A 16,983-nucleotide genomic window follows, 5' to 3' on the forward strand; every position below is an offset into this window, starting at 1 on the left:
GAGGTTCAGTATAATAAACTTGCTGCGCGTGTAGTTAATATAAATCCACATTCTGATTTTCAGGGAGAGGTAAGATTTCCCATGTCAGGTTTGAAGCCATTATTCAGCGACACGTCCACGTAAGCTTCCAAACAAAAGCAAACAGGAGCACGACGCGTACGTGGAAGTTTTAAAACTTTTGTCCAGCCACATATTCCCAAAGCTAAGAATTCAAACACAAGAGTTGGAAATACAAGACTTTCCATTTACAGACTGAAGATCCAACAATTTAAACTTGTTAAGAAAATCACATGGTTTTATTGTATAATGTAGCACTGAAATATGTGAACAACAACCAAAAAAAAAAAAAAAAAGGAAAAAAGGAAAAAAAAAAGAAATCAATTATCTGAGTTGGCTTCAGGCTGGCTATTCTTTCATATCCTTTTGTTTCTTTGGGTTATTAGAGAAACTTGTCAGTACAGAAACAGAACTTTTTTGTATTACGGATTCTTCCCAAGGCATGCTGGTAAAACATACCCTTCCTTTGTCAAATGCAGCTAATTCTAACTTCCAAACATCATGCACAAGGAACTCTTCTAGTGGCACAACATAAAACTCTTCGGAAGGATATGTCACAAGTCTTGCTTGCTTGCCATGGTGTGCAGGTTTGTGTATGATATTTGGAATGTTCCATGGGTGTGATTAATATTGGTAAGGAGGAGAGGAGGAGGAAAAAAAAAAGGCAGCTGCCTCAGGGATGTCATTTCAACCATAGTTGTGCAATGCTAGCCTGAACATGTCATTGGTGCAAACCCAAGCATCATTGATGTTCTTTAATAGAAATATCTGGTGGAATCCGATAACAGGATCTTCATCGGCCTGCAGAGACAAATGAAAAACAAGAATTAAGATGCTTTTGAGCAGCGCGGGAACCAAATTCCTGTCACTAGAGTCCAATGTTGTCATGCATATACTTCTTGCCTGACCAGCAATTCATTTCTTTTCTTTTTTTTGACAGAAGCTAACATTTGTCATTTTGTCTCTGTGCAAGAACACAACATGCATTTTTAGTCATGATGATGCTGAATGTCATGAATAATTAAATACTGCTGGAAACCTAAGCGCCGTTCCTGACTGCGATAGTAATTATTCAACGTTTCCCCAATGTAGTGTTTTTCAGATGATAAGTTTCCAAAATTCTCAGCCAGGAATTTGGCACAATGGGTTCACATGATTGTGGCGTTCACTTTAAAGACCATCATGATTTATTTAATGACTGCTGCCAAAAGTGTTGTAAAAACAGATCTGGTCAAGTGGATCATCTTAGTCAACTTAGAACTGCAACAACTAAAAACCAGAAATCAGGTTCCAATTGCAGTCATAAAGGACTAGCTGTAAGTTTAAATCTGGATAATGAACTGAAGTTTCACTTCCAGTTATAAAATATGGAAGACTTCTTCCTGATCCTTCAGTGATGTTTTTATGACTACCTAAGGTGGAATGTATTCTCATATAATCATCATGAAAATGAACTGCATAATACTTTTGGTTTTACAATACAGCCAAACAAGCAAAACCTTGATTTACTTGGAACTTGATAACAATGGATCAATTTTCAATCTAGACCAGTGTTTCTCAACCTCTTCAATGTACAGAATTCCCTAACTAGCATATTGGCCGGGGAATTCTGGGAGTTGAAGTCCACACATCTTAAAATTCTCAAGGTTGAGAAACACTGATCTAGACCAAGGCTGTCAAACTGGTGGCCTGCAGGCCGGGTACATCACACGCAGGCCACGCCCACCCCAGTTCCGCGAAGGCATTCAACATGATGCGGCGAGTTTGACACCTATGAGCTAGACCATTTGTATAATGACAAACGCCGTGCAATTATTTACTCTCTAATATAGTAGACATTTTGTACAATGGACATTTCCCCAATTAGTCTGTTAAAACAAGGTTATTACACTGTAGCTATTATTAATAAGTTGAGGAACATGACTTTGCAAAACTTAAGGTTGTATTTGCACACTGTACTAACTCTTTTTGCTTATATGCTTTTGTAAATCCAGTCAGTGCATATAAACTATATTTGTGGCTTAGAAGAGTGTGAACTCACCCAGTTGTGTCCTAGTCTGTTAATTATGGTTAAAGAAATTGTAGCTTAGCACAACACATCAACTAGATCTACATGTTAAATATTTGGTAAAGATAAGAAGGAACCCTGGCTATGGATAGCATGTTGTCAGCAATTGGCAGTCAGGGTAAACCAAACTAAAATGCATCTGGGACTGGAACTTTTGTGTTGGCGTCAGAAATTTTTCTAATTCCCTCTCCCCCACCACATAAAAGTAGTCTGAGACAATCCTTACAATTGTGTGCCTAGTCATGCTACCTTCCCCTGTGCAAAACCCCGCTTAGGGGTCAGCTTCCCAGAGGCATCTTGATATTTCAGAGTTCCCAGCTAACGCATATTGGCTGGGAACAGTTGTCCAACGTATTGGGATAGTACCAGATTAGGGAAAGTCAATGTAGAACCTCTGATAGCTCTATTCCTTCTTCCTCCTCAGAGCTCTCAGGTTGCCTTGATGCTTACCCTGACCCCCACATTTCCTCATCTGATTTGGCTGCCGGAGGGGCTGACGGCTGACAGGCCACAACAGTAATGAAATGTCTACAAGGAAACAACCAAGCTGAGAGCACCAAGGACTCCAGAGTTCAATCCCGAGCGAGCTACAAATATTCCCTTCTAGCAATTCCCAGATCCTTCCTACTGTTCCACTTTGAAAATACCAGGCCAAATCCATTCTTTAAACCCACCTTTTCTGTGACACCTTTTGTTTAATCCTTTAATTCTCCTTAACCGAGGGAGAGCAATCAATACAACTGCATTTGCCCAACTCTTATTTGTTTTTACATTCCCTCTTCCTTATCAATCGCTGTAGTAATATATCAACTGGAGACTTCTCGCAGTTGAGACGAATGCCTGTTTACGAACGGCATGCTCACAATGGATTAAACTGTAAGCTGCCCTCCGCCCTGGGTCCCTGGTGTAAGAAACAAGTTGCACAGTTGTACCTATAGGCATGAATGCAGACAGTTTTCAGGCATAACAAGGCAAGCATTCATTGTATGCCACTCCAACGTTCCAGAGTTCTAAGCAGCGCTTGTATCCTAAAGGTGTTAAACAAGCAACCGATTGATATATAAACACTATATATGAACTATTTGGCAGCTGCTTCTGCAAAGGAAACTTCACCGCTGCTCATTTTGAGTCATCCACCTGAAGCAATCCACACTGTCATACTGCAACCCTCCTCGGGTAACACACAAGCAATGTTCATGCTGTTTTGCAAGATCAGGTGGGGCAGAGGAACAAGCAGAATGCTTCTTACTCAGAGAGGGGGGCAGCGAAGATCAGAGCATGAGGTGGCCAGGAGGCTAAACATTGTGGAGTGCTAGCCTGAAGACTTCATTGGTGCATACCCAGGCACCTTGTAAGTTTTTCAACAAAAAGGTCTGATGGAAACCTAGAATTTGGTCATCATCTGCCTGAGCAGGACAGGAGAAAAACGTTATGATCTGAAAATATCAAATGCCAGTATCTTGACAAAATTCCGACAGGGGTAGATTTATGGCATTTAACCCAAAATGGGGTTATTAACATCTACCGGGGGTGTTCTACTCTTACTGAATATTAAGAAGCTGTGCTGTAAAAGAGGCATGGGGGGGGGGGAAGATAAAACACTAGGCATAACAGTATGACTCATCATATTTATAGCTACTTTACAAGCTACGCTCTCATGTTAATTGTTTATTATTAAGAGCAGATGAATTGTGTTATTGTATTCAGTTCAAGTCTTGGAAATGAGTAAAAAAATGACCAATTAGGAAGTGACTTTGTAAGCCCACTGTCATCATGTGATTTTCTGCTCAGCGATTGCCCTGTTTAGCAATGGAATTGCCGGTCCCTACTAGTCACTAAGCAAGGACTATTTGTAAGGTTTCAAAGGCAGCACTTAGAGTAGCACTCGAGAGCAAACTGGCAACTAATTCTGCCGCCACAGCACTGGTGTAACATGGCCATATCACAGCTGCCCAGATAGCACATAGGCTGCTACATTATCATATCAAGTGAGATGTAGTTACCGTATTTTTCAGAGTATAAGACGCACCTTAGTTTTTGGGGAGGAAAATAAGAAAAAAGCTGATTGGCAGGTGGATTGGCCTCCCGGAATACCCCCAATCAGCTGTTCTCAGAGGTGAATTTTAGCAACAGGTTCCTTGATTGTGAGCTCTGTGCCTTGCTTTTTTTTTTTTCCTGCCTCTGAAACTGTTTCAGAAAAAACTTTCTTTTCTGCCTCTGAAAGCCTCTGAAAAAGAGTTTCAGAAAAAAAGCCTCTGAAGCTCTATTTGGGGGCTTCTTTTCTGGAGCTCTGTTTGGGGGCTTCTTTTCTGAAGTTTCGTTTATTTCTGATGCTTTTTTCAGCCTCTGAAACCTCCCTTTGAGAAGCTGGGTGATGCTACATTCGGAGTATAAGACCCCGATTTTCACTCTTTTTTGGGGGGGGGGGGGGAAAGGTGCATCTTATACTCCGAAAAATACGGTATTTGCAGATTTTGGCAGTTCCATTATATGGTTTGCTGGATTCAGTATGTCCCCTCTTTACCTCCATACTGCATTAGGCTTATTTCTAATGTAATGTGCTGTGCCCCGTTTTAGCTTCTTCAACAGCCTTAGATGATTGGGAATCCTCTCAATTCTGCCTGATCTATCATGATGGGATAACAGGATTTTTTTGCGCATGACTTCATTTAGGTTCTTTGATCAAAGAGTGTAAGAACTGTTTGCACATAGTTCTAGCCCTGCTTCAGAATTGGTTGCAATAAAAAAATATTATCCCAAAGGTGCTTTTTCACGAGGCAACTGGACTTATGTTTTTTTTTTCTTTGAAGACATTTCCCTTCTCATCAAGAAGCTTCTTCAGCTCTGATAGTAGATAGTAGACAGGAGAGTAGAGCTGAAGAAGCTTCTTGGGGATGAGAAGCGAAACATCTTCAAAAGAAAAAACACCAGTTGCCTCGTGAAAAAGCACCTTTGGGACAACTATGACCTGGATGACTGAGAATCTCCAGAGAGATTTAGCGATGCAAAAATAAGATTATTACTTTGATTCCTTCCTAGCGGCCAACGTAAGCAGTCTTTGCGACCTATTCTAACTGTGCCACCGTTGTACGTTATACATAAAGGAAGAGATATAACCGCAATGAAGAACCCTAGTTACTTGACAGTTAAATTTTGTGCATTCGGCTTTGCTGACCTAATCAAAAGTGGACTGGCTTATCTATGATGCGGTCTTGAGACATTAAGGCTATAGCTGTCAAAGTTCTGATCATCAAACTGAGCTATCAAGCAGGTGACATAAGCAGGCTATGAACGGATTCTTGACTAGTGCTCTAAATCAGTGTTTCTTAACCTTGGCAATTGTAAGGACTTCATTTCCCAGAATTCCCCGGCCACCTAGCACTCGGATAAGGACATGCTGTTCTAAATATTTCATCCCTGCAACCCAGGCCTGAAAATAGACTTACTTTAAGTTGTCCAACTACCATACTGAGTATACAGCTGTCTGGTGTAGGCTGATGATCTTGGGACGTGATGCTGTGCTGTATTTTCTGAAAAGGAAGGCTCTGAAAAGAGAAGGGAGAAACACAGAAGGATTTACAGGCCGTCCTCGTTTAACAGCCACACATTCAGTGACTGTTTAAATTTAGGATGGCTGAATGAGTTGCAGATATGAATGGTCTTATGCAGTGGTGGGTTGCCCCCAGTTCAGACCGGTTCGCAAGAACCGATAGTAAAACCGGTGGGAGTCTCCGCCCACTGACGTCATCAGGAAGCTTCTGCACATGTGCAGAAGAGTGTGCGCGCAGCCCCATTGTGAACCAGTAGTAAAGGTAAGTAGAACCCACCCCTGGTCTTATGTTGGTTGCAGCAATCCCACGATCACAGGATTGCCACAGGCAACCTCCTTTGCTGGCTTCCTACATGCAAAGACAATGGGAAAGCTGGCCGGAAGTCATAAATGGTGACCATGTGATGCCCTTGGATAAATGACACGTGGCGAATCCCTTAACGGTGTCAACCGGAAGTACTGGGATTTCTATCGCTAAGCAATAGAACAGTGTTTCTCAACCTTGGTAGCTTGAAGATGGGAGAGGTTCGTGAGGTAAATCTTTACCTTCTGGGAAAAACACTATCCAAATTTCTGGCGCGTTTCCACAGCTGCGATGTAAGGATATCTGCAAGAGGGACCTAAAGGCCCTGGGAATGGACATTAACAACTGGGAAACCTTGGGGGGGAGGAAAATTTTTGTTTTTTGTAAAACTTTTCAATTAAAAACAACAACAACAACTGGGAAACCTTGACCTCCAATCGTTCAGCTTGGAGGCTAAAGACGCAGCATGGCCTTCTCCAATTCGAAGAGATACTTGTTCGGCAGCCTGAGGCAAAGAGGCAGTCCCGGAACCAGCGAAATCTGGGGGCTGCGCAGGGGACAGAATGTATCTGCCCTCCGTGTGGAAGGGATTGCCACTCTCGAATTGGCCTTTTTAGTCACACCAGATGCTGTTTTAGGACCTCTTTCCAGAGCACGACACCATAGTCTCTTGAGACTTAAGGATGCCAACGATTCCCTTTGTACATTTTAAATAAAAGCCCTAAGCGATAACAGCATGCCATGAAAAAATGGAGCTTACTTAAAGAGAATAGATTTTGATGAAAACGTTAAGATTACTCTATCCAGGAGATACATGCAGCTCCCCACCCAAGGAAATCCGGAAACTAACTTGCAAGGTGACATTTATTTCACTGTACAGGTGAGGCAATTTCTAGAATTTGCGGAGGGGGATATCTTAGGCTGAACATCAGAACCACAACATAACAGAAACTTACTGAGAGTTTTTCAACAATAGCTACTTTGCCCTGAAATTGTAGTCCTTCCCATGTAAGGCATGAGGCATCTATCTGAAACAATAAAATAATCCGCTTAGAAACATTTCATTTTGTACATTAGAAATAGTAACATACTTGTTAAAATATAAATTAGTAATTTCCCAGAACTCCTGAGAGTCAAAACTGATTCAAGACAACCTTTATATATTAGATCAGTGATGGCAAACCTTTTAGACACCGAGTGGCCAAACTGCACATGCGCGCATATGTTCTGTCCCCGTCTCACACACGCACACAAACAGATAGCCAGGGGTTAAATAAAACTGGCAGACAACAAATTCTTTCGATAAGAGGATTGGCAGCAACCCAGTAGCTGCTTGCCAAGAACTTTACTCATAGAGGGAGGGGTTGTTCCTCCGACAGATAAACCCAAACAAGATACACAAAGTCAAAGAATTGTCAAGTCCAGTCTGTATTAAATCCAAGGCAGATAACGTTGTTTCAAAGATACAATGTGACTTGCTAGCAGTTAAGTTTTGTCCGTCACAGAGTCTGAATGGCCACCTCACCCCCTTATATCCCCTGTGGGGTGTGGTCCAGTGACTCAGCTTAATCTCTGGCACGCCTCCTTTTCTGCTGTGTGCGCTTGTCTCTCCGACGCTGGCGTGGATCCAGCCAAGACTTATCTCCGTCACTGTCCGACTGCGAGGAGATACCTGGCTCCTGGCCAATCTCTTCTCCTTCGGGAGACACCTGAGGCATTGCCAGAGAGGAGGGTCCTGGAGAGGGAGGCCTGGCCAACTCCTCTCCTTCATGTTCGGAGCCTTCTCCCTCTGATAAGTGGGCCTCGGGGGTCGGAGTCACAACAGCATGCCCAAACTGAAAGATGCGTGTGTGTGAATGCGTGCATCACGGACATACATGCGCATGCAGACATGCAAGCACATGCATGAACGTTTGCATGTGTGGGGATGCACAAATGTTCGCTTGCATGGACATGCGCATGCGTGTACATGTGCGTATGCACAGCAGAGACCAGAAGACCAGCTGGCAGGCAGCAGGTGGGGCATCCCAACAAAGGCAGTGCGGGAAGAGGGAAGATCTTTTTCTTTCGTGAGCTTGTTTCATTGTTTGGAGGGAAACAGAAGCTCACGAAAGAAACACCACAGAGATAAAATAGAATAGAATAGAATAGATTTTTTTTTTATTGGCCAAGTGTGTTTGGAAACGCAAGGAATTTGTCTTTGGTGCATATGCTCTCAGTATACATAAAAACAGAAGATACATTCGTCAAGAATCATAAGGTACAACACTTAATGATAGTCATAGGGAACAAATAAGCAATCAAATCATATTAGGAAACAATATCAATATCAATCGTAAGGATACAAGTAACAAAGTTATAGTCATGCAGTCATAAGTGGAAGGAGATGGGTGATAGGAATGATGAGAAGACTAATAGTAATAGTAATGAAGACTTAGTGAATAGTTTGACAGTGTTGAGGGAATTATTTATTTAGCAGAGTGATGGCGTTCAGGAAAAAACTGTCCTTGTGTCTAGTTGTTCTGGTGTGCCGTGCTCTATAGCAGTGTTTCCCAAACTTGACCCTTTGAAGATGTATGGACTTCAACTCCCAGAATTCCTCAACCAGGCATACTATTCCTCAACCAGGCATACTGGCTGGGGAATTCTGGGAGTTGAAGTCCATGCATCTTAAAATAGCCAAGTTTGGGAAACACTGCTCTATAGCATCGTTTTGAGGGTAGGAGTTGAAACAGTTTATATCCAGGATGTGAGGGGCCTGTAAAAAAGATCTGACCTGGGGTGACGGCGCGTGTGACAGCAGAGAGGGCTCTGCATGCCACCTTAGCATGTGTGCCATAGGTTCACCATCACCAGTATTAGGTAAGTATAGGCAATATATTAGTGACAAAGATTGAATACAATAATGCTTCTTGAGATTAAATTAACTGTAAGGTACCGCTGAAGAACATTATGAGAGTGCCAGCATTATTGACTTCAAGGGAAGGTGGAGGTAAATGATAAAACAGCCCACAACAAAAGCATCTGTTTCAGAGTTACTTACATATATTGATCCTAACTGAGTCCGGTCTGTATCAAATAACTGATAGTAATGCTGTACAAAGCTGGAACCAATCTGTTCCCAAATAGGCTTGTCTCCCATTCTGAATTCTCAGTGCAGCCAGCAACTGGAAGTAGAAGAAAAACATAGGATATTTGACTTTATTATGGATAGGCTGATGAAACCTCGTGTACAGCTGTTGTAACAGCAGACAAATTTCATGTCGGAGAACATAATGAAAAGAATCAAATGTTATTATTATCAACATCAATCTATAAGGTGACAAAACGTAAAATACTGTTTACAGTTCTCATCACGCCATCTGAAAAAAAAATAATTGAACAGCTGGAAAGAACGTGAAACTACAATGAAGCCGCCAAGTCGATCCTAATGCCTTAACCACTGCACTGAAGTCAGTTTGCAGTGAGCATAAACGAAATATAGAATGGCATTCAGTTGGATGAAAATGCTTTCATCAAATTGATGGGTCAATTACCGTATTTTTCGGAGTATAAGACGCACCTACCTTTTTTGGTGAGGAAAAGAAGAAAAAGAAATCTGCCTCTGAGCAATTTTGCCTCTTTACAGCAAACAGCCTGCTTTACTTTCATTTTCGTTTTCAGCATAGCTTGATCTGCTCCAGCAATTTTCTTCCTTGCAGCAAGCAGCAGAGGCCTGCGCAAAACAGCTGAGAGCAAGACAGCTAGAGTTTGGAGGCCAATCAACTTGTGCTAATTAGGCTGTGCTGAAGCTGAAAGGAGCCGTTTCTTCTTGTTGCTTGCTGCAAGGAGGTAACTGCTGGGAGGCAGAGGCCAAAGGGTGGGGGCCAATGGGTGGGCGGAGCTACATTCGGTGTATAAGACGCACCTAAATTTTCACCCCCTTTTAGGGGGTAAAAAGGTGCATCTTATATTTTGAAAAATACAGTAAGTGTGTTTAATAAACAGCGGCCCTCAACAGTTTGTTTAGTAACCATTCCAAGTTACAATGGCACTGAAAAAGGGGACTTATGACCATTTTTTGCACTTATGACAGCTTGTGCAGCATGCCCAGGGTCATGTGATTTTCACTTGGATGCTTGACAACTGATTCACATGTATTGCAGTGTTCCGGGGTCATGTGATCCCGTTTTGCGACCTTCTGAATACAAAGTCAATGGGAAAGCCAGATTCACTTACAAACCATGTTACTAATTTAACAACCACAGCGATTCACTTAACAAAAATGTGGCAAGAAATGTCATAAAATGTGGCAAAACGAGTGGGTTTAGGCAGGGGAGCCGACATGCTCCTGAGGTCAGAAGTGCAGGGGCCTGAATTTCGATCACATGCCAGTGGAAGAGGCTGCAATGGCCGTAACTTTGGGGACCACTCGTAAGTCCCTTTTTTTTTCCAGTACCTTTAAACAGCCACTGAACAAATTATATTCATAAATCGAGGATTATCTGTAAACCTATTAAGGATTGAAATGGAAAAGAATTCCCCTAAAACAGTGATGGTTAACCTTTTTGGCACCGAGTGCTGAAACTGGACCACGTGTGCACGCCGGAGTACCAAAGCCCAGAAGAGAGCAGCTAGCCGACACGCATGTGCGTGGTGGCCAGCTGCTCTCTTCTGGGTTTTGCCACGCACATGCACGCCAACCAGCTGGTCTTCACACAAAGACCAGCTGGCTGGCAACGTATGTGCACGCCGGAACCTGGAAGAAAGCAGCTGGCTGGCATGCATGCACATGACAGAACCCAGAAGAGCAGCTGGCGACTGTGCACATGCCCACAGAGAGGGCTTTGCATGCCACCTCTGGCACACGTGCCAGAGGTTCGCCATCACGGCCCTAAAAGATCCTCAAAAAGTTCCTGTAATTAGAACACAGGAACAGCTGCCTCCTCTTTCCTGAAAGGGCTACAGCCATGTTTTTATAAAAAAAAAAAAAAGATTAAGGGGTCAATTATTCTTCACAACTACCCAGGGAGTATTTAGATAGCTCTTAATGGTGACAAATGTTTGCAGCAGAAAAGAACAAGGTGAAAGAATTGATGAGCGCTCAGAAAAGATGGCTTAATCTGTCCAGCATTTTGCAACAGTACACACAGCTTGATTTGCACATTCATTTTAATCTGGGATTAATGTGACCATGGAAACGTGGTCAGACCGTCAAGGAAGGTTGACAGATTCTGGATAGTTGGCTGTTCTTTACAAATGCTGGGCAGCCAACATAAAATATCAGTGATATTCTACTTAAACACTGATATTTTGAATGAAATGTAATATTACCTGTGTTTAGAAACTTCAGCAGGGAGAGGAAAGCAAAACCCATCTGCAATGCTGACCAAACTTTTCGAGGATATGGAAAAGTATGTAAATGGAAAGAAAGGTTCTATCTTATAAAAAGCAGAAATCCATACCAGACCTCCTGTGCAATCTGGGGGTCTTTCTGGACTCTGGACTTGTCTGCTTGAAAAGCAGATGGCAGCTTTGTGCTGTGTGACAGTTGTACCTGTTCCTGGATCAGGGGACTCTGCTCACTGTCACTTATGCCCTAGTCACCTGCCGACTGGGCTACTGTAATGCATTCTACATTGGGCTGCCCTTGAAGAGTATCTGGAAACCTCAGGCGGTGCAAAATGCAGCGGCGTGGAGAATTGTGTATGCTCCTAGATTGGCATACAGCACACCTCTGCTCCACAAACTGCATTGGTTGCCAGTATGCTCCCAGGTTCAACTCAAGGTGCTGGTTTGATCTTTAAAGTATTTTATGACATGGTCCTGGATTATCCGAGAGACCATCTCTCTTCAATTACATCTGGCCATCCCATCAGATCTTGCAAAGGCATGCTGCAAATCCAATAGGGAACTTGGTAAATCCCAGAAGGTGGGCTTTGTCTGCCATGATGCCCCCCCCCCTTTATGGATTTTTTCCTACTCTTATGGAATCTTGCCAGGAAGTAATGTTAGCTCCATCCCTGTAAGCATTCCACAAGCATGAAAACTAGCCGGATAACTTTGTTCTGCCCCAGCTACGGACCCCAAAGAACGCAGCACACACAAAGTCTGTACAAACCTTAGTTTACTAAATTAAATCAGTCTTTTTTTCAAACAAAGGCTGTTAATTAACTTTCTTAACAGCCTACAAGAATCCAAAGAATAAATAATCGTAATCTTACTATGGTTGGCAGAAAGCCCAGAAGCAATTTGCAGAGAACTAAGATCCAGATGCGAAGGAGAGTGAACGAAGTTGTTCCCTGCAAATTGCTTCAGTCATCATCCTTCCTTAAATAGGCTAAGGGAGTGGCCAATTAGCCCCAAGCCTTACTCTCGAGGAGACCTCCTCCTGAGGAGCCACTCCTGCCTTTTGGCAGCTCTACGCGCCTGTGCATCGAGAAGAGGCTCCTCCTCTTTTTCCTCTTCACTTAAAGGAGCTTCTGGAGGTTCTGAAGGCCCTGGCTGAATCCCCGCCTCTAGCACCACATCTTCTCCAGCCTCCTCATTGTCCGACTTGAGTGCCAGCTGCACAGGCTGCTGGCGCAGCACCACACCAGCCTCCTCGCTGTCAGAATCAGCTAGTAGCTGCACAGGCCAATGATGGGCCACAACAAACTTTGGGTCAATCCCTTTCTAGCCCAACCCACCTCAGAAGGTTGTTGTTGGGGAAAAAATAGCAGGGAGGAGTTTTATGTATGTTTGCTGCCCAGAGTCACTTTTTTGTGAGATGGGCAGTCTAATTATAAAAATTACCCATCAGAATACAGAAGAACAAATTCAGAGATTTTACAATTCCGTTCTAATTTTCTTTTAAATAAAAGAAAATGTAACATAATCAGCCTTCCAATATGCACCAGCCCATCTTCTGGTTCACCTGCACTTAAACTACAGGCAATCCTCGATTTACAACGGTTCATTTAGTGACCATTTGAAGTTACAACTGCACTGAACAAAAGGGATTTATGCTTGTTCACACTTACAACGCTTGCAGCAAGATCAAAATTCGGACGCTTGGCAACTGTCTCATATTTATGACGGTTGCAGCATCCCGGGGTCATGCAATCCCCTTTTTGCGACCTTCAGATGAATGAAGTCAATAGGGAAGCCAGATTCACTTAAGAACCATGTTAACAACTGCAGTGATTCACTTAACAACTGTGGCAAGAAAAGTCATCAAATGGGGCAAAACTCACTTAACCAATGTTTCACTTAATAACAGAAGTGTTCGGCTCAATTGTGGTCATAAGTCAAGGATTACCTATATATTGATTCATCCGAAGTACATATAGCAGCCCTACTTAGAATTACCAAATTTTGCTACCTGGATTTTTTGCTATGCACATCCAGAAGTCTTATATTACTTTGTATTTTCTTGTAAAAGTAGACAAGCATTGTTATTTTTGTTCAGATTTTGTTGACCTGGTGCTATTGTGACAACTCCAGAGATCCTCATCCAGCCAAATAACTATAGTTACAGAGGGAATTTAAGAGTTATAACTAATCCATTCAAAAGGCATCAGATTGCAAAGGTCTGTACAGGTAGTCCTCAACTTACAACAGTCCGCTTTGTGAAGTTACAACAGCACCGAAAAAAATAACATGATCATTTTTCACACATTCAGATGCTTGACAACTGACTCACATTTATGACAGTTGCAGTGTCCAGGGATCATGTAATCTTCTTTTTGCAACCTTCTGACAAGCAAAGTCAATGGGGAAGCCAGATTCACTTAACAACCATGTTACTAACTTAACAGCTGCAGCGATTCACTTAACAACGGTGACAAGAAAAGTCATAAAATGGGAAAAACCTCACTTAACAAAGTTTCTCACTTAGCAACATAAATTTTAGGCTTAATTGTGGTCATAACTTGAGGACTACTTGTATTAACCACCAAACTGTTTGGCACATATGACACTTCTGATCATCTAATGTTTATAAATACTTAGGTTTTCTTATGTTCTATATCCCACATATTAGGAAGCTGCACATATTTACTTGTCCCTCTCCGCTTGAATATCGTTGGCACTTTTTCTCAAAGCTTAGGATTCACGAAAAATGGATGATTCTAAGTTGCCCATGAAATGATTCATTTCACGTCCTAATTCATTTATGCCAGCAACATATTTCCACAAAGTTTAGTACAATAGCTCAATTTTAAAGCTTTGATGCAGGTTTTTTGGCATCTTAGCTATGCTCTCTCTCTTTTCAGTCATTGGCAAGTTGAAACCCTTTCATAGATATTCAAGCATCCCAAACATTTTTTATGAATGCACGATGCATTTGTAATTTGTTTTATGTTGTGCACTGACAATAAAGATTTGAAAAATTTTGGCCGAAATTGAGAAATCTTAACAAACTTCCCATAAAATGTAGTCCGATATACAAAGTTTCTCAAACTTGGCAACTTTTAAAAGATGTGGACTTCAATTTCCAGAATTTCCCATACTGTTTGGGCAATTCTGGGAGTTGAAGTCCAGACACCTTAAAAGTTGCCAAGTTTGAAAAACACATACCGATGCACACACCTAACTCTCTGTGTCATATAATATAGGTGGGGATAATTTTGTATTTATTTATTTAGCCATGTTTATATAGTGTATATTGGAAGTGGCAGTATGCAACGAAAGTTTCATTTTAAAGCATGAAACTTCATTTTAAAGCATGAAACTTCATTTTCATGCATGCCGATTAGTGTACATTCAAAGTGACAATAAAGTTAGTCTAAAAGTCTTAACTTGAAAAGAAAAGAAAAAAAAGGGAACCCCTCCCCACACAATTCTACTTCTAAAAAAAAAAGGGGAATCCCCTTTGCTCAGAAGGAATCCCTTTGCTGATCCACCACATGCGGCACCCGCACACCACGTGTCATTCATTCAACTACCATCAGTCATTTCCATAAAAAGACCATAATTCTTATTCATATCTTTTTGTTTTTAAGGGAAGGGGAGGGGAGGACTAGAGGATGGGGCTTTTCGCTCAGTCCCATCGCTCCAGCCCGAATTCTCAAAAGCAGCCAAATAAAAGAGGGGGAGAGGAGAAAGAAAAGAGAAAAAAAGAAGGAAGGAAGGAAGGAAAGAAAGAAGGAAAGGGAGAGGAGAAAGAAAAGAAGAGAAAGGAAGAGAAAAGAAGGAAGGAAGAATGATAGAAAGAAACAGAGAGGAAAGAGGGAAAGAGAGAGAAAGAGAAAAAGAGGAAAAAAGAAAGTAAGGGAGAGGAGAAAGAAAAGAAGAGAAAAGAAGGAAGGAAGGAAGATAGAAAGAAACAGAGAGGAAAGAGGGAAAGAGAAAGAGAAAAAGAAAAAAGAAAGAAAGGGAGAGGAGAAAGAAGAGAAAAGGAAGGAAGGAAGGGAGATAGAAAGAAACAGAGAGGAAAGCGGGAAAGAGAGAGAAAGAGAAAAAGAGGAAAAAGGAAAGAAAGAAAGAAAGGGAGAGGAGAGGAGAAAGAAAAGAAGAGAAAAGAAAAGGAAGGAAGAAAGATAGAAAGAAAGAGAGGAAAGAGGGAAAGAGAGAGGAAAAAGAAAGAAAGAAAGGGAGAGGAGAGGAGAAAGAAAAGAAGAGAAAAGAAAAGAAGGAAGAAAGATAGAAAGAAAGAAAGAGAGAGGAAAGAGGGAAAGAGAAAGAGAAAAAGAGGAAAAAAGAAAGAAAGAAAGGGAGAGGAGAGGAGAAAGAAAAGAAAAGGAGGAAGGAAGGAAGATAGAAAGAAAGAAACAGAGAGGAAAGAGGGAAAGAGAGAGAGAGGAAAAAGAAAGAAAGAAAGGGAGAGAGGAGAAAGAAAAGAAGAGAAAAGAAAAGAAGGAAGGAAGGAAGATAGAAAGAAAGAAACAGAGAGGAAAGAGGGAAAGAGAGGAAAAAGAAAGAAAGAAAGGGAGAGAGGAGAAAGAAAAGAAGAGAAAAGAAAAGAAGGAAGGAAGAAAGATAGAAAGAAAGAAAGAAAGAAAGAGGAAAGAGGGAAAGAGAGGAAAAAGAAAGAAAGAAAGGGAGAGGAGAAAGAAAAGAGAAAAGAAAAGAAGGAAGGAAGGAAGAAAGAAAGAAAGAAAGAGAGAGGAAAGAGGGAAAGAGAGAGAAAGAGGAAGAGTGGAAAAAAGAAAGAAAGAAAGAAGAAAAAAGAGAAAGAAAGAGAAAGAGAAAGAGAAAGGAAGGAAGGACGAACATTTCCACCCAACCCAGGAACTTTCAAATCGCGCGCCTGGGAGGAACCCACCCTCCCCCCCTCCCAAAAGCACGTGGCCGCCCGCCACCACGGGAATTGGGGTGGGGCGCGAACTTGCCCCTTCACACGTGCGTTTCCCAACACGCGGGGGGGAAAGGGGTGGGGGCGGGGGGCGTCCAGGTTTTAAGCGGGGAGGGCGGGGTCAGGAGGAGAGTCGCTCCCCCTCCCCTCTCCCCCCCCCGGCTGCTCTCATTCCTGGAGGCGGGGAGGGGCCGAAGGGGCTGCGGAGCCCCGACGACACGCCCTTCCCTATCCTGAGGGTGGGGGGGGCAGCGCCCAAGCCAAGCGCGAGGCCCGCGGCCTCTCAGCCTCTGCAGAAGCAGCTCTCCCTCCGCCCGCTGGGCCTTCCTTTCCCGCGCCTCAGGGGCTCCCGCGCTGCGGGATGACTTACCAGGCTGATGGCGATGGCGGCGGCGGCGGCGAGCGCAGCCCGAAGCCCCCCGAGCGCAGCCTCACTGTGCGTGTGTGCCTCTCTCTCTCTCTCCTTCCTCTCTCTCTCTCGCCGCTTCGCCCGCCGGGCACCGCCTCTTCCGGCCACGCCCCCCTCTCTCTGGCGGGCGCGCGGATCCATCCCTGCCGAGCCTGCTGGGAAAGCGAGTTTCTTCGCCCGCTCTGGCTTGTCAGGCTTCCGCCGACCAAACGCGGGCACTACAGCTCCCGGCAAGCACTGCGCGTGGCTTTAGGTTGCCCAAAGGGCGAAGGAGGGATGGGGGGGGGGGGAGCGCAGCGAACAGTAACAAGAGTTGGAAGGGACCTTGGAGGTCATCTAG

The 16,983-nt window shown here is 43.1% G+C and overlaps 1 protein-coding gene across 1 annotated transcript; it reads right to left on the reverse strand.

Moving 5' to 3' along the window:
• Positions 1-273: 273 nt before the first annotated feature.
• Positions 274-16,700, reverse strand: NUTF2 (nuclear transport factor 2). The gene is made up of 5 exons (XM_070952875.1): positions 16,605-16,700; positions 9,023-9,146; positions 6,936-7,007; positions 5,572-5,670; positions 274-858 (listed from the first exon to the last, which is right to left on the reverse strand). Exons 2-5 carry the CDS (start codon positions 9,119-9,121, stop codon positions 745-747), a joined length of 384 nt encoding a protein of 127 aa, XP_070808976.1. The 5' UTR covers positions 9,122-9,146; positions 16,605-16,700; the 3' UTR covers positions 274-744.
• Between the last annotated feature and the right edge of the window lie 283 nt (positions 16,701-16,983).

This window comes from Pituophis catenifer, unplaced genomic scaffold (assembly GCF_029215685.1).
Source record: "Pituophis catenifer annectens isolate HBS135680 unplaced genomic scaffold, rPitCat1.0.hap2 SCAF_13, whole genome shotgun sequence".
Lineage (NCBI taxonomy): Eukaryota > Metazoa > Chordata > Lepidosauria > Squamata > Colubridae > Pituophis > Pituophis catenifer.